The sequence below is a fragment of the Lonchura striata genome, chromosome 2 (genome assembly GCF_050655825.1).
Source record: "Lonchura striata isolate lonStrDom1 chromosome 2, ASM5065582v1, whole genome shotgun sequence".
Lineage (NCBI taxonomy): Eukaryota > Metazoa > Chordata > Aves > Passeriformes > Estrildidae > Lonchura > Lonchura striata.
The window spans coordinates 143,708,462-143,727,136 of NC_140704.1; the positions used below are offsets into that span (position 1 = coordinate 143,708,462).

General features: G+C 38.8%; 1 protein-coding gene across 4 annotated transcripts in view; it reads left to right on the forward strand.

Moving 5' to 3' along the window:
* The window catches only part of DEPTOR (DEP domain containing MTOR interacting protein), a 75,314-nt gene that overhangs the window by 17,728 nt on the left and 38,911 nt on the right, over positions 1–18,675 (forward strand). For all 4 annotated transcript variants that reach the window (XR_014953034.1, XM_021546564.4, XM_085572479.1 and 1 more), the window contains exons 3-5: positions 6,483–6,661; positions 8,617–8,740; positions 14,290–14,468. Coding sequence is in view for 3 of the 4 variants with exons in the window: in XM_021546564.4 (XP_021402239.1) it covers positions 6,483–6,661; positions 8,617–8,740; positions 14,290–14,468 (482 nt within the window). In the remaining variant the exon portion in view is untranslated. The remainder of the gene's footprint in view (positions 1–6,482; positions 6,662–8,616; positions 8,741–14,289; positions 14,469–18,675) is intronic.

The window sequence follows — 18,675 nt, forward strand, 5'->3', positions numbered from 1 at the left end:
CTGACTGCTTCAGCCCAAAAAGTGAGCAGCCTGACTGAGACAGGCAGGCTTCCACTTTCCTTATACGACTAGGGGCAGGTGAAATAAAAACTTCTGTGTTTTCCTATTTTTAAAACCCAGTTTTATGCTTTCCAGCAAGACAGAATCTCTTAAGGTTCAAGTGCACAGGCGGTTAGATATATTATTCCTGTTTGAACACATTTTACTTTAAATTGAAATGCAAGTGAAATGGCTTGGCAGGCAGGGAGATTAGTCACTTCACAGCTTCTGTAGGTTTTACAAGGGATCTCTAGTTTTATGACAGATCAATACAAACACACAGATTTAATTTCTTCTGCAGTCTGGGGTACTATGGAGGCTGTGGCTCTGAATTTGTGGGCTGAGTCTCAGAGACATCATGTTGATTTCATCCCAGACCCTGAGCAGTGTCTGTTCCCCAGAGTTTGCTTTGATCCCTGACAGTGTTAGTAAGGTGTTACGAGTATTGGGGATGTCCTTGTGCACCTTTGGGTGTAAGCTTAGTGGCCTTAGTACTTTCTGAACGTATAAAAATACTTCATAAAAGAGGCAGCCACAATATTTTATTTAAAGCCACAGGGACACTGGTGAACTGTCATTTCTTTGGAAGCTTTAGAATTTCCTCTGCAGTGAACCAAGAAATGGTTTATAGCTCTATGTTCTGTTATCTCCTCACTTTGACTACATACATGGCTGTGGGCAAAAAAGGGGAGATTGTCACAGTGATGAGAAATGCTATCAGGAGCTGCTTTGAAGGCACTCTTTGTATTTGAAATGGCAGAATTCCTGTTCTGCTACAGCTACCAAAACAAAAATATCTTCATCCTATTTCCAGTACGACCCCATGTTTTAAAGGGTAATTTAGCTCCTGTGAATATCAAGTAACAGAACGAAGTGATTGCAGAGCTGAAGCATAAATAGAAAGAGGAACAGGCAACAGTGAAATGCTGACACTTCAGCTGAGACTTGGCAAGCCCAGCTGGAAGTGCTTGTCCTAGCAACACACACTGCATTCACAGAGTACCTTCACGATTGCTTCTGTGTACAAAGTTCATATCCTCACTGACCTATTTTATTTTTTTTCTGACAGTGCAAAAGTTTAGTATAAAGAACATTTTAAGTAGTTTTTTCCTGGGTGTGTATATATACACAAATACCACCTTATACTCATTTATTTTGTAATTAATCAGGTGTGTGTAACTGACCTGTAAGTTTTAAATTTCAGTAGAACTTCTGCTTCTCAGTCACTGAGACGCTTTGGAAAAGTGACCTTTTAGTGCCCATCTACCACCCTGTAGGCAGGTCATATGTTTATGTTAGAATCACTAAATTTTGTGACATCTGGGAGGATACAGAACTGTTCTGTTTCGATCAGAAAGGGGAAATTCTACCTACCAGTGGAAGATGTAGGATGTGCCTTGAGAAGAGTTGTGAAAAATCTGTCCTCTTTGGCCACCAAAATGCTTCTTTTGTCCATGCATGTTTCTCACAAAGGACATCATGACTAGTTTTCCTTGGAAATAAGGAAATCCTTCTCTTATAGAAGTTCCAAAAATACATGAAACTTGTGAAAGAATTTTAAGATGGCAGAAACCATCTGCAGAGATTTGCCTCTCTGCATATAGCTGCTAATTTTCAAGGGATCTAATACAGTTTTGTTCCGTTTACACAAATTTGATAAAACTGTGGTTCAATGAGAGCTGTCTGGCAGTGCTATGGGATAGTCACTGCAACTAAGGGTGTTATGCAAGGTGTAACACATAAGCAGTAACCCATGAGCATGCCAGAACTCCTCAGCAGCAGTTGAGCATGCTGAGGCAGGACATACATTGTGCTGTGACTAATTACATCATCAGTGTGTATTGTTCAATAATTATGATAGGGATTCAATGAATTCTGATAGGGATTTCTATTTTAAGTGATCTCTTCACTGGTGGTTTGTTCTTCCATTAAAAAAAACCATTGTTTCACGCAAAGCATTGTGGACAGCAGGTTGAGGGAATTGGTTCTGCCCCTCTACTGCGCTCTGGTGAGACCCCACTGCAGTGCTGTGTCCAGCTGCGGGGTCCCCAGCACAGGAAGGACATGGACCTGTTGGAGCAGGTCCACAGAAGAACCCTGAAGATTATTAGAGAAATAGAGCACCCATTGTGAAAACAGAAACACAGACTGAGAGTGTCGGGGCTGTACAGCCTGGGGAAGAGACCTTATTGTGGCCTTTCAGTATTTAGAGGGGGCTTAGAAGAATGATGGGAACCAACTTTTTAGTAGGGTTTCAATGGTTTAAATTAAAAGAGGTAAATTTACATTAGATATAAGGAAGAAATTTTTCACAATGAGGGTGGTAGAATACTGGAACAGGTTGCCCAGAGAGGTGGTAGATCCTCTGGAAACATTCCTGGAAACATTCAAGGTCAGTGTGGAGGGGCTCTGAGCAACTTGATATAATGGAAGATGTCCCTGCTCATGTTGGACTGGATGACCTTCAAAGGTCCTTTTCAGCCCAGGCTGTTTGTGTGCCTGTGATTCTATGGTTCCATTGTATGTACATTTCATGTGTGTGTGTGATTGTCCCAGGAAGGCTAAAAGAGGTGAAAGGGTGGAACACATTATGAAAGTTTTCATACCATGTTGTTTATTTAGAGTGTCAGGGACCAACCTGTTCCTTGCATATTTTTTTGAGCCTTGCTAGAATAAGTATAGAGACTATATAGGATGTAGGAACTGGCAGATTAATTATTGAGAAAATTACCAGGAAGAGAAGGAGGGTTTTTTTGGTTGGGTTTTTTTTTTTTTGTTTTTGTTTTCATTCATAGAACTCAAGATTGGATAACGCTTTTAAGATCTGTATTAGCTAAGCATAAACTACTAGACCTAATAGAGGGAAGTAGCTGGGTGAGATATTTGGACTGTGGTTCAGTTAATGATAGGATATTCATCCAGCATGTTGGCCTTTTCTGGGGTTGGAAAAGAAAGCTAATTGTGCAGGCACTGTCTCATAAATCCTTAACCACTAGTTTAGAAAAGAGACAAGGAACTTCAGAATGCATAATTGTCCCTGGTGGAAATAAAAATGCCGCAGTTGGTGAAAACCAAAATGCAAGTTTCGTGTAGCCACAAGAGAAATTTCATCCCAAGTTAGTGCCTGTTAGATTCTTAATTTCTGGGCAAAAATTTAGATGTTTCCATGATCATGAAAGTGCCTAATGCCATCTCAACAAATGACATTGTTCTCAAAAGCTCTGAAAACTTTTACTGCAAAGCAGTAAAGCAAAGCAGTTCCAAGGAAGACACTTCTGTTCGGAGCAAGAGTCCCTACATATTGTCAATTAGGAACAACTCCTGCTTAGACAAACCCCCAAGAAAACTATTCTGGCATGTATACTTGCAAATACAGCCTTTATTTATTGTAAGCATGAGTAAGGGCCATGGATATAATTTTGTAAATATTAAAGACTTGCATATGCCTGTTGAGCTTCACAGGCAATTGCTCGGGTGCTTTGGATCTCGCTCACAATGTTTTCCTCAGGTAGGGCAGACTGTGGCCTCACATGCAAAATCTATCAGGTGATCTTGAATAATATATGGAATTATAGTTGGATGAGGTAGTGGTACATACAAAATTGTTTTCTGGTGTTAAGCTATTAAGTTGCAGAAAGTGGGTCAGTATTTCAAAGGCTTGGTGAATTAAGGTGTCCCCCTATCACCCCTTGTTGTTTGCCTATCTTCTCCCCCTTCTCCTCTCGAACTGGTCAGGATTTGTCAGTCAGCTAATTCTCTTGAACAGCTCTTGAGAAAAACTCCTTCTAGTGAGGAAAATGTGTTTGATGCTAAGTTAGGTGTTTTCCAGTCATCATGCAGACTAGCTGACATAGGGTGATTAACATTAACATAACTTAAAGGGAAAACATCAAGGACTTTGGCTGAGAAGTCAGAATACTTCTCAATGCCAAGGGATAAAGAATTTACCACTTCACTTGAGTATTGGTTCCAGCATATAATTGTATTCACTGGTACATTTTATTCCTTTTTATTCCATTTGACTTGTCTTCCAAAAAATACTTCTGAGCAGAGACAGATTTTTTGAATTCCTGCCTGAACCTTTGATAAGCACACTGCAATATAGACTCAATACTTTACCTGAGGCTTCTATATTTGTAATTTAAGCTATGTACAGTGTCAATTTATTGATCTACTTCTCCTCCGTAGAGTTTGATTTTTAGCAGATTTGTAGAGTTGAGGGAGCATTGACAAAGAGAACAGCATATGCCACCAAAGAGAAAATCTGAATTTCTTTTGTGTTTGTTATTCCAAATAAATAAGCCTGGACATAATTCAGTATTGGCATAATTGGCATAGACTGCAGAAGAATTCACACATTCATGTGGAAATTCAGGTTTGTTAAGGATTATGTGGTCATGATTTCTTTCTCTTAATGATTTTGTATCCTCTTAGCAAATTTGGATCCACTTTAAGTGGAAATAAGGCAGATCATGAAATACCTATGATTTTTATAGATATAGACAAAAAAGTATACAGAGAGACCCTTTTTCTGAGTGAGCCAAAATATTGTAGTGGGAACCTGTGTCTTTTGGCATGACAGAGGAATTGAAATACTTATAAGCCCATCAACTGCAGGAAAGCCTGAAGTTGGAATTTAAGAAATAAATGCTCATTTCTGGGGCTCTTGACTACTGGCTTGTTTGTGAAATGTCGGACCAATCCTGGTATCCTCCTATGCTACATGTGGACAAAGAATTTTGTAGAAGGGTTTTTTCCTCTTGTGTCAGATGAACTCCATCCATTTAGACTTGCACAGCTGACTGTGTTGGATTGAGCTGTCTGCCTTTGTATGGTACACTCTTTTTCTAGTTTTGTTCTTGCAGGTTATTGTGTGACATGAGACCATATGAACATTAACAGAACCTGGAATGTATTTTAATTGTAAAGCTCCATCAGACATAATGATAATTGCATGTATTATAATTAAAACTGTGAATGCTTTTCTTTCTAAGCCTAGGGAGAGCTGTTAGAGCACATTTGGAAAATATGCTTTAAGCGAAAGTATTTTAGCACAGAGAATTTCACAATCTGTAGGATATTTATCAACATTTCTTTCCAGAATACTAATCTGATTTATCAGTATTTTTAATATAAAAGTCTTACTTTTTTTTTTTTTTAATTATGTTTACAAATCTGGATTTGAATTTACATTGTAGGTTGGCAATTCCAGTGTACTTCAAGGCTAAATGCTGCAGAACAAAGCATTGCTTTGCTACTATTTTTAGGTAGAAGCCTATATAAGCCTTGTCTGATGCCCTCATAAATTTTCTTCATTGATTTCAGCCAAATATTTTCCCTTTTTATGATTTTAAAGAGAAATTATTTTTTATAGTGGAATTTCATTGAGAAGAAAATTTCTCCTACTCTGCACTGTGCTTCTTGAGGCTCATGTAAACACCCTTCTGTGCTATTACCGTTGTACTGCCTACAATTATTATAGCATTACTCAGGACTCTTTGCAGTCAGTGAGAGTGTCTACAGGATAGGACCCTGGCCACTTGGAAATGAACAACAATGTCATTTCTGCACTTTCCTCAGAACTGCCATATAGACATTACAAATCCAATTTTTCTGATATGATTCATTAAAATGGAACAAGAAAGCATAAAACTTAAAACAACTTTAGAAGTTCTATCTGCTAATTTATTGTTAATGTTTCTTATTTTTTTAATTTGGAAAAAAAATGACTAAACATAAATATGTAGAACCTTAAAACCTCAAGTTATTGCTTTAATCACGATCTTGCATTCTGACCCAAGCATCTCAACCAACTTGCTTTCAGGATGATGAGGGAGATTTTGCAGAGAGTTTGTCAACAGATGCCTAAGCAAGAAATCAGTTTCCTTTATTTGGAGTAGGAGGCAACTTTTTAATAATAGATTACACTGTATTGGGGCAGCTTCACACCTGAATTTTAAATCATAAGTGCTGTCCTTGTTGTGCAGTTGGAGGCAAAATGCAGTTACGCAACCAAGTGAGAAGATACAGCTGGAAAAACTAATGAGATTAAAAAAAAAAAATCTGCAGCAGCAATACTAAAATATAATATGGAGTACATTAGTGGCAATGTGGGAAAATTAATTCCAAATTATTGACAGTTTAATTGACCTACGGGAAGTATTTTAATGGACTTAATATGCTGTGCTGTTCTTCAGTTTTTTAAACTTTTCCACTGAGCAGAAAACAAGTTTTTCTAATTATGGGGTTTAAAGTTGTAACAAATGGTTGCCGTGGGTTCCCTGGCTGTGAGATACCAGCACTGGATGTGTGACTTTTCTGCCCAACACCTGCAAAGCCCATCCTGTGAGCAGGGTGTGGGTGCCACTGCTCCTCTCTCACCCTAACCTTGCTGTCACAGAGGCTCTTTGCAAATAATCCTTACTTGGTGATTTGACCCCCAGGCTCCGACTGCACGAAGAAAAGGTCATTAAGGATCGACGACACCACCTCAAAACGTACCCGAACTGCTTCGTGGCCAAAGAGCTGATTGACTGGCTGATCGACCACAAAGAGGCCTCCGACAGGGAGACAGCCATTAAACTGGTGCAGAAATTATTGGATCACAGCATTATCCACCATGGTAAGTGCTGTATCACCTGCTAAAAACTTCTAAGCTAAATTTACTGATTGCTGTGAGACAAAGGGAAATCCCACTCCTGTTCTTCAGCCAAGTATAGGACAGGTAGGATTCTTTCTCGGCCAGATATGGAGCATCTCTTGAACTGTGCTGCTATGCAAGGTCACCTGTATCCTGAAGGAGATGAGAACTTGAACAGGTATGGAGTGATGTTCCCCATGAAACTTACTGGAGAGTGTGATGCTACTTCCCTGTCTCCAGAGCAGCCTCAGCTGGATCGTGTTCCCCCTCTCCCTGCAGCCCTCATTTTGCTGCTCCTAAGAGCACAGTTCTCCATCTGAAAAACCCATCTGAAAAATCAGCCAGAAAAAAAAAAAATCATTTTTCTCACGTGGATTAATTCCCTGGCCCTGGCCCTCACAGCAGCTGCACAAACATTAGTGCTGGTACAGCTGCAAGAAAGTGGTCTGGCTGTGCCCTGATTAATTTTCTCCTAAACTTGTTGTCTATTTGAGATCTATTCCTTTCAGCTTCTTGAATAACAATTCATGCTGATGAAAAGACTTCCAATTCACTGGTAGCATTTAGTTGCCTTTTGGGACACAAAGAAGATCCAAGGCCTCAATTTCAAGCCTTTAGTATTACCCATTTCAGAATGGCAAATGTACCATTTGTTTCTTTTTAAAGAGAAAACTGAGTGATTATGAACAGACGAATGTTGACTTTATGCAGAGGTCATTGTATGTGCAGCAATGCTGCTGCTGTCTGCAGTACATTAACAACACCTTAACTAAAGTCAGAAATGCACATATTGAGTGAGTGCCACTTCTACAGCTTCTACTTGGCTATTAAATGAAAATTCTGGGTTGTTATGGAAACTGGGACTCACGGTAGATAGTTAAAGAATAAAGTAATTATAGGGTATTCAAATCTGTCTACTTAATCCTCTATTGAGAAAATGTCAGTGAAGAGTTGCGTGCATGCCTGAGTGACTTAATTTAATTGAGCAATAGATATTTTATTGCTGAATGCTTGTTGAAAGCTCTAACAGCCTTCAAGCCTTTTCTACCCTACCATCCAATTGAAAACTGTAGAAAAGATTTTATATATGTGTGTGAAGATATTAGAAATGGAACAGGTGTTTCTTGAAAATGTTCATGTATTGCACTCTAATCAAATACTTTGTGAAGTGAGTTTGGGCAGGTGAATTCAGAGAGGTTCTATCAGGTTCTGCAGGATGCTTAGAACATTCAAGTGCCATGTCAAGTAAAAGGGACACCAGTTCGTGCTTCTGTGGTCCCCATGTATGTGGGTTGACAGCTGTGTTAGGATTACCTTGCTCGGGATAGCTTTCCCATCAGTTTATGCCCTTGATGGAGTTCTGTTCTGCATTTACAAGAGCCCATCATCAGCTGCTGTTCTACAAATCTGATCTGGCATTTCTCGGTGTGCTCATGTTGTACCTACCATTTACTAGCTGGTATGGCAGAGCAATTGAGACAGTTTTAAGGAGGCAGAATGCTTTGGTTTTAACTGTTTCTTTAGGAACTCTCAGGTTTTCTACAGCACTGCTAAGTATGAATAACTTTAAGAAGTTTGGCAAACCTTAAATTATTGGGCATTCTACTCTGGTGGCCTTTTAAACAAACAAGACAACAGACTGTTTTCATCAAAAGGTTTTCTGGGTATGTGGTGGATGGATGCTTTTTTAGTCTTTATGTTTGCAGTAATACTTACAAAACTGATGGACACTTCTTCCTCTCACCAAGAAATTTGGTTACCTTTCAATGTTTTCTCCAGCCTTTCATTAGAATGGAGTAAAACTGTGTGCTGAGAAATACAGGGGGACAGACTATATACATGCTTGCTTTGAAGCTCAGCAGTGGTACCTGCTAAATGGGTCCTCAGCTACTTGTGTGTGAATTTTTTTTTATTTGTTTAATTATTTTATGTTTCAGTCTGTGATGAGCATAAAGAATTCAAGGATGTCAAACTGTTCTACCGCTTCAGAAAAGATGACGGGACATTTCCACTGGACAATGAGGTGAAGGTGTTCATGAGAGGACAAAGACTGTATGAAAAGTATGTTGCATTCAGTATTTGTAATATATTGACAACAGTGCCATGTGAGGCAAATAATACTTGTTAATCTATTTTTGAATCGTCAGAGGCTTTCAATTCATGCAGGAATGGATCTGGGCAATTCCATTACTTCAAGTGGGAGTCCTTCCTTCTCCTATTTTTCTTTTGCTTTTCTACCGTATTCACTTGAGGCATTTTGCTTAAAATCTGATGCCCAAGATTGTAAATACATCCTATATGAGAATTCAATGTGAATTGAAGCCCTTGAAATCTATTCTGTAAAAATAATTACAGAATTATTTGTCAAAATAATTCAAATAATTACAGAATTATTTTATATGTAAAAGCATAATTATAATTCCTAAAACATTATTGAACAAGCAGCCACATGTCTGTGGAGACTCCATATCTACAGCTTCACAGGGAGGCATGATTTTAAATCACCAGTGATATGAATCTCCAGTGTTCCAGCCTGCAAAGTTTCAACATCAGAAAAGTTATGTTAAATGCAATTTCAAAAAAAACCACCAAACCAACCAAGAACATCTGATTATCTAATTTAAACAGATTATTATACTGAGATACTAAATATCCCACTGGATTACTTCCATCAAGTAACTAGGTATCTTAACAATACTTCCTAATATTAAATTAAAGACATTTTTATTCAGGATTTAGAAATTTTGACATGGTACTTTTAAGCAGAGAGAAGAAAATGCATGTTGGCATATGCTACAAATTAATGCAAAAATTGTGATGTGTTGTTTACCAAAAAGCTTGAAGTATTGCTCTAGACTGAATACCACCTACTCTCCTGCTTGTTTGGAGCAGAAGTGTGCAGCAGCCAGGAGAGATGATGTGCTTTCTAGATAAAGGAAATTTGTTTCCTTCTGAGAAGAAAGCACTCAGGAAACTCACAAGTTTAAAAGCTGCTAATAAATATTATTTTCAACGTTAGCTGGCTCTGAAGAACAGTTTGGTGAAAGAGCAGTGAACCCAAAATATAAACAAATACTTGTAAATGCCACACCTTTTGTTACACCCATCATATCAAATTCCCCAAGACACAGTGGCTATGACTATTTAAAGTAAAAATATAATAAACTGTATAAGACATAAGAAAATGCATCACTGGAGAAAATCCTCCACTCTATGCACTGGGACAGGTGAAATGAATCAGCTACCTTCAAACTCTTCTGTGCCTTACTGAGCACAGCATTTTCTCTTTAGACTTAGCAAACATGCAGTGTCTACAAGCCTGATCCATACTCTGAAAAGCAGATTAGAGTGTCTATGGTGCTTTTTAAAGTTTATATTTCTATTTCAATTATCCATAAGAAAAATAATTTTTGTTGGCAAGGCTGATGTCAGTCTTCTGCATGAAAGGAGCCGTAGTAGAAAGAACTCTTTTCTAATAGTGTCTGCTTCCATCACCATTTCTCTGAATGGAGAACTATCCCCAAACCAATGTCTGTGATCCACTTTGTCTAACTCTGTAGTAGTAGAAAAATATTCATAACTGTAGAGAGTGTTCCTATCTTGGCAAAGGAGTTAATGCCAAAAGCAGCACCTGTATCTGAATATAACTTCATCATTGAGTGGTGCTTGCTCCTAGGCAACATATTTGAAGGGTTCAGAAACTTTTAAAAACAGCCCTGAGTGCTAAATATAGTATAAATTAAAAATACCTGTAATTTCAAAACCAGTATATGACAGTCAAAGGTAGTCAAAATTCTCCATGGATCATCGGAAGTATTTTATATTCTTGGGAGATAAGAAGTCATAACTGGGCTTAACTTTGTTTATTTTAGCAAACCTGTGCAGAGATTTCAGACTTTGTTAGTTTACTTGTCTATTCACCTTTATTAGCAACACCTTCAGAATTTCTTTGGATAACCTTTAAACTCAAAATCTTATGCTGAAAATCAGGAGGAGCTCTGCAGTAAAATGTGTGATTATGTAATATATTTGTTGTATCAGTTTGCTAATAGTCTTGAGAAAGAAAATATTAATTCAGTGCTATTAAAAATAATTACTAAATGGCAGCAACCAGAGAAAAGTATTTGTGCACAAACATTAAGTAATTTACCAGTGTATTCAACTTGTTTATCAAAATGCCTATAGGCCTGGTTGCAACAGAAACGCAGCCATGCCAAAGGAAATTTATCCAAATCCAACACGCTTTGAAAATCTGTCTATAATTTTGTAGAGTTTGCTGACCTTTACTAGGCTTTGCTAATTTAAGATAGACATTATAATTCTTTCTTACTCTTTTCCACTCTCTGATTGGGGCTGGAGTACCAGTGGGTTCAGAAGCCAAGGTAGTTTGTGCTTGCCAAAATTACCCAATACCAGTCCATGCAGATTTGTACCCTCAGGTAAAATTAACAAAATGCTTTAGGAGTATCAACAGGTTGCATGGATATCTTAGGCAGGTTCCTTACATTCAGACAGCTGTTTTGGGTAAATGCCTTGTTCTCTGCCCTGGGACATGGGAATATCAGGGCTGTCCCTCTGCTGAGGAGCTCCCTTTCCCATCTCTCTTCTGCATGACCATGAAGCTCCTTGTATCCTGGACTCTCCTTTCTTGTGTATTACCCCCTTCACCCACTATGGGCATCTTTGGTGGCTGTACCTGTGGAATTAGAAGATTTAAAATCAGTCTCTGATTGTATTCTCCCTTCATTTGCACTGAAAATCATGAATCAGTTCAGATTCCTGGCATATTGTTGGAAACTTTGGTAACCCTATCTGTGAACATGCTTTGAGGTTCAGGTTTATAACTAGAGATGAAAACTACTGGATTTCCTACAGTCTCATCTGAAATTGTTGAATAGTTTATAAGATCTAAGATTGGTATCAGTTTTAAGCTCTACAGGACTGCCCAGATACTTTGAATGAGATAAACATGTTTCCTGTTCAACAAAAATCTCCCTGCAAATCTTTTATAAATCCATCACAGACCTTTTGTAGCTTTAAAAAAAAAAATATCAAATTGTTGCAGGCACCTTGTTTTTATGATGTTTGTTATTCTCAGTAGGGTTTGGTTAGACACACAAGATTGTTGTTTCTGGTGCAGTCATGCATAGGAGCTATAAGTCATTTCATGATGCTGACATCAACTGAGATTTTTGAACCAGATTTCACAGTGAAAGAAGTGCAGATTTATGGTTTTAATTTCAGGAAATCTTTCAGATAATTTTGAGACTGCATTCTTGGAATCACTTTCTGTTTAACTCATCAGTGGTTGAGTTGCTTTTATCCTCTGGTGCAGTTATTTTGATAAAAACAAGGTTAAAGACTTCTTTTGAAAAGGAGTTTGAATTTTAGTGTTTGGATAAGTACATTCCTTTAATACAGGACAACACCAGTTTTAGTAAATATGTTTTGGCATTAACAGCCTCGTGTTGTTTTGGAACAAGGAAAAAATGGAAGAGTAAAAGGAAGTTTCCAGTTCTGCCTAATGAAAGGCCAAGTTTTTGATTGATGTAAATTGGTACAGTTTTGTTGACAGCCATGGAGTTACAGTGATTTACTTCAGTGAGTGACGTAAGTCCGTGGATTGCTGTGTCTGGGCTTCTTAAACTGGCAATTTGTCGTGTCTGTTCACAAGTCCAAATCCTTTGCAGTGCTATTCTGGGCTTATGCAGAGGGGTGTGAAATGTCAAACTGAGTGTTTTTCCACTTGATATTTTTCCAGATTTCTTTTGTGTCTCTGTAAAAATCTAACCATTAGCACTGCCTTTTCAAGGACCTTTCTATCTGCGATTTCAATGAGGCAGTCAACTAATTATAGACTCATCAAAGAACAATTAAGACAATCCTAAGGATTTTTTATTTGGTGCCTGCAGAGCCTGGGTAACCAGTTCTGGGTAGCCATGTAACAGATGGTATGAAAAGACACAAGCTTTGGGTTTGCATATTTTTTCTGGAGGGAAAAAGCCTGGTGAGCGAGAGGTATTTAAAGATAGCCCCTTGGAGCATAGTAGGACTGTATTAGAGGTGGTGAGTGTGGGACAAAATGTTGTGGGACAAAATGCTTGTAAATTAAAATATTAAAAAAATAATGAAGTCTGCAAGAATTCTGGAGTCGATACATTGTCTTCAGCTAATTTGGCTTTCTCAGTTCTTACTCAGCTCAGAGGTGCTGGCAATGACACACCACCTGAACGAGCAGTTTGTTGTGCTACCACCGACATTCAGCTGTGGCTGAGCAGCCTGGGGCTGGTTTGATGGTCTGCTACCTGGTGGTCAGATCCAGTAGGTTCAGGCCTCAGGTTAGTGCTCATTAAAGTGAAGAGAAGAGTCTTTTAGGTGAATAAAAGAGGTTGGACCATGTCAAACCTCCACTGTAATTTCAAATGGAACTTCTCTCTGTGTTCCTATGGCACAGATTTTTCTGATGCTTCCCAAAGGAGATGAAGTTATATTCCATAATCTCTGGACATGCTGTCAGTTTAAGAAGCAGATGGCTCGTGTATGGATTTATTTGAATTTCAGTTCCTTTATCAGAAGGACAAAGATTCAGCACTTCCAGAATATGACTACTGTAGTTCAGATGTGTCCTTATTTCCAAATAGTTGGTGAAGGGAGGGGACCTGTTAGTCTTACATGGAAAAACCATTTCTTGAACTATTTCTCTGAAAGTCTTACCACTAGTCCTATTATTAGCCTATAATAAATAATATAGTTATGAAAAAAAAAGGTTAATAAGGATGCTATGGTGCTCAGTTTCCTAAGAAAAAGTGGAATTCTGTATTAGATTCTCACTTCTTTTTTAAAACTGCCTTTTGCATCAACAAAATATTGAGGCACTTTTTTTTTTTTTTTTTAAGATTATGTCATTTGCATAGGCATCTTGAATAGAAAAGAGTTTTATAAGTATCCTTCAGCTACTCAGCCACCAGTTGCTAAGAGATTTTGGGACATCTCATAGTTTTCCTCTGGCAGGTGTTACAGAGAGCCAGCTGAGGCACAGAGAACTGTGAGCCTCAGATGATAAAATGTGTTCAAGTCCTTGTGCAACTTGCTGACTGCAACTGCATCATCAAATGTTGGATGCACAATATTTATCTGCCTCCAAACCACAGAACTACCTTTTTGCCTCTTGAATTTTTCTGCAGCTGTTTTAGAGCTTATGGGAAGAATTTTCAAAGTCATCTAAATGACTTTGGGGCATAATCCTGCTAACAGTAAATATTAATTAGGAAGCTTTGAACACATTAGTCACATTTTAGGCTAATTTTTTTTCAAAGCTGATTATACAGTAACTTTTAGAGAATGTTAAACACTAAATAGGGGAAATGCAAAACCTAAAAATCTAAAAAAGAAGAAAGCATTAACTTCACACAGGGATATAAAGCCTAAATCTGTTTACTAAGCAGTTTCATTCACTTCCTAAGTAGATTGATAGCTTGAGGAAAGATTTAGTAAGTCAGTGAGAGCTTCATATGCATTTGCTTGATATAAATGAGATTTGCCAGAATAGATCTGGAACTGCTTTTCTGAAGAATCATTTTCCCCACCAATTTTCCCCCCCACCACACCAGGCTGATGAGTTCTGAAAACACCCTTCTGCAAGCCAGGGAAGAGGAAGGAGTCAAGTACGAGCGGACCTTTGTGGCGTCGGAGTTCATGGACTGGCTGGTCCAGGAGGGCGAGGCCGCGACACGGAGCGAAGCGGAGCAGCTCGGCCGCAGGCTCTTGGAGCACGGGATTATCCAGCATGGTGAGACATTACTGCCAAGCAGCAAACCTACACTTACTGTAGCACTTTCCTCAGCTCAAATCACATGGAGGGGCCCTTGTCCTCCTAATCACAGTATGTTTAGGTTCTAAATGATTTCAGACAGGAGTCTAAGTAATTTTATTTAGTAGAAGGGTGGTTTTTTCAAAAGTGAGTTGTATTAGTTCTGAAAATTCTTCCTCAAATGCAGAGTCTGGCTGGAATTTGAAACTTTATAATAACAATTTAAGGATGTGGATGAAAGTCAGTATTCCTACACTTGCAGTAATTAACTTGTAGAACTTGCTATCTGCAATGTGTGTAATTGAGGTAAATAGATTTGTAACGATCAAATAGGGATTGGAACCATAAATTAGCTAAATTCTGTATGCAAGATAAAAATTTCAGGGTCTATCTATCTCCCTATTTGTAGACAGAACAGAGCATAGTCTTATGCCAGAAAAGCATATAACAGTGTTGTTCTAGTATGTTTGGGCAGGAAGGAGGATGTCACTTTTGGTTGAAGTGTTACTGTATTTGTCCTGGTGGTATAACTTTGAGGCAGGAATCAAATATTTCTTCATAGTCCAGTATAATGTGTCTGGCAATTACAGCTTCACCAAGAAGCTCCTTCTGTTAAGGGTGGAGGAGACAGAGTTTTCTCACTCTACTGCCCGAGGGTGAAGAAATTAACACCCCTGGCCCCATTTTACATGGTGTCATTATCTGTTGCCCTTCTGTGACCAGGCAGTTCCCACCATAGGAGTGGCAGTGCCTCTGGGAGGAATGAAGAGGTGCCAGGAGATGACCACAGAATGGCAGAAATTGTTACCTACATTGCTTAGTGCACAATGTGAAAATAATCATATCCTGGTGGTCCAAGTGTTGTTGCATCAAACCTAATTCTGACAGAAAACAAAGAGATTATATCAGGAAGCTGTTATACACAAGGTGCTAGATTGACTAGGTTGCTTGTTGCTTCACAAGAAAAGCTAGTTTTAATGAATAGAGAAAAACAGGCATGTAAGTGGTCTGCACAGTTCTGTCATGGTTCTAATCATATTCACATTAACTTGCAATTACTAGGAGCTACTTCTGAATGTTTACAGTGATCAGCTTCCACTTCTATAATTACTCCTGTACTTCCTATGATTTATGGAGTGCCAACTGCTCAGAGCTTGATGGACAGGAAAGGTATGCCACCCCTCCTCTTTACAGCAGCAATGATTTAATTCCTATTTTTACTTGAACATTTTCTGTGTATTACATACTATCCTTACTATCCTGGGGTCCTAAACCAGGACACTTACAAAAATTTTTTTAAAAAATATAAGTGAGATTTATGCTGATACAGATGTTTTTGCAGAGAAAATAAAGTCAGGAGTTAACATTTGGTACAAAGGTAGTTTTCTTAGATACTGAGATCTTTGCAGAGCTAAGAAAGTCAGGATGTGGCTTTTCTTGCAGATCAACCATTGTTTCATTAACTAAGGCAAATGCTCAGCAGGGCGCGTTTGAAGGGAAATAACTTTGCTCCTGTCAGGCCAGGTTTCAGGGGTCATTCCTGAGTGACACTAGCCCGGTTCTGGGAATTAGTTGATTGCTGAGGAAGTAGTCTTCTCACTTGTCCAGACCAGGTTATTGCTGCAAGGTACTGTCATCTTCCTCACTCAGTTTTTAATAAAACAAACATTACTGAGTGGTGATTTTGCAAGGAGTTGATGGGGATGCTGGGAGTAAAGTAAAACTGAATGGTGTCCTTGATATTTGTCTTCTATGAGTGAACATGCTTTGTGCACATTTTCTCCTTTGTGAAAGGAGATTTCATTCATTTCACTGCAACAATTTGTCTAGATAGTGTCAGGAATGTTGATGAAAGTACTGGCAGAATTAACATGGAGCTGATTTGGGGTTCATCTTAGCAACTGGACATGATCTGTGCACATTGAAGATTCTTGTAATGCTGGATTCCTCTGAGAAGGGGGCTCAAAATGACAACTACTGGTACAGAATTAGGGACATAAATTGTAAAACAGCAGAAAAGGTATTCTGTCCCCAACACCCTCCCACCCATCTTACAGAGTTCTAGATCCAATTAAAAAACAGAAGAAAGCTATTTTTCTCTGTCTTTGTACCATAATTCATTTCACCATACTGTGCTTCCATTATTTTGTCTCTCATCAGCAATACCAAAATGTTACTGGACACTAATGGGCATCCTTGTTGGCAGAACCAGCAGAAAGACTCTTGACTGAACAGCAGTGGAGACTGAAACATTTCCTGTCCTAAAGGCAATTTTTTTCTAGCAGTATTGTTTTATATCCACAATATGGAATAAAATAAAACCTGTTCTATTATTTTTATTAAGTATTTCTTACCCCACCTAAAGGGATGGGAAGTAATAGAAATAGTTGCATCCAGTTGCCAATCTCAGTGGTAATTTTCCAGCCACAACTGAATTATGCAATGTCTTTTTACTAATACTGACTTTCATTTCAATTACTCAGAGAAGCTGTATTCTGCAGCTGAGGCACTGTATTCAAAATGGCTTCCTGACACATTTTTCTTCACTTTTATTGGTCAGACACAAACCAGGTTTCACACAGGAAACAAACACCAATGCTAATTTTAAAAAGGAAAACGGTGGTTTAAGAGGAATTGTATAAACGCTGCAAAAGCATCAAATTCTCAGTTTTGAAATAATCTTCCTGATCTCTTTGGACATATGTAACTATACACATTTCCCCTACCATGCATGAAAATGCTGAAATGTACTTAAGTGCTGAATTTCTTCCTGCCAAAATCTCACTGGCCCACACAAATCACTGAGATTCGCTCCATTGGTTGGAGTGTAGTGCTAATAATGCAGAGTTGTGGGTTTGATCCCCATATGGGCCATTCACTTAAGAGCTGAACTCAATGATTCTTGTGGGTCCATTCCAACTCAAAATATTCTGTGATTCTGTGAAATCATAATCCACAAAATATCATTACCACCATTTTCATAAATAGGACCCAGAGTTCCTTTGCTGTGTATTGGTATCCCATGTAATAAGGAATAAAGCCCCCATAAGTAGCTGAGAATGGTGCATTTTGCATTTCTTGAAGGCTGGTGTTGGGACTGTAGTTGCCAGTAGTTATTTGGCACTTGTGAACACTTATGGCCTTCATCCAGAATATAAAGACTGTGGGAAGATTTATAAGTTTGGTAATGCACATAAAATAAAGGCAGGGACAAAAGGTACACAGAACACATTTCTCAGCTGTAGAAAAGCCCATAAGAGCTTGGTAATGTTAATAGATAAAACTTTCCTCCAGGAGACTGGATTTTTATTAGTTCTTCTTCATATGGGCATGGTGGGACACATTAGCTACTGTGGTCAATTCACATGCAGCAGGAGAAGAAGTTCTCTGCCAGCTCCCAGGTAGATCAGGCCAACGCAAGGATGGTCTGGGAGCAGGTGGAGGACAGTGTAAGCATCCACACATAGTCACAGCCCTTTCTCAGTCTGGAAAACAGAGATACTGAGATGTCCAAGACAAAAGAGGGTATTCACAGAGCTCTTTATGGATTTTTTTTTTACTCATACTTGCTTATAGCCCTTTCTGAAGAGCTTACCCTGCACCTGCAGCCACAACAACAGACCACTGCTGATGTGACAGGCAGAATTTTCTTGTCCTCCTCCAAAGACCCATTTGGTATGAAAGCTTGAGGGATGGAGAAACATCTGCCTGCCTTGCAGAAACTTTTAAAGTCTGGAATCTCCAGTGATAAATAAGTTAAATTTAAATCTGGTTGATACTGTTAAGAGAAACCAGTACTGCCTTAGGATAGCACCTACAACTTGCAAGATGAATATTTGCATTTCTTCCATGGCAGCAACCAAACCATAGCTTACTTATGGATAGTTTTTGATATATTGTGGGCTGCAAACACACCAGGATTGCCTTGTACCACAGATGGTACCGTGTGTGCTGCCAGTTGAGCCTGTGAGAAATGGGGGCCTCGGCAGCCAAACTCATCTCATGCCACATCACATTCTGAATGTTTTGTGGTTTCTCAAGCTGCTGCTGACCTTCACGTCCATGTGCTTGGTGTGATTTCTTCTCTGACATGCCTCCAGCATCCTCCCTGAGCAGTGACCACAGCACGGTTCAGCATGAAGCATTTTGCAATGGCTGTCCATTCTGTTCTGGGGGGGTTGAGATG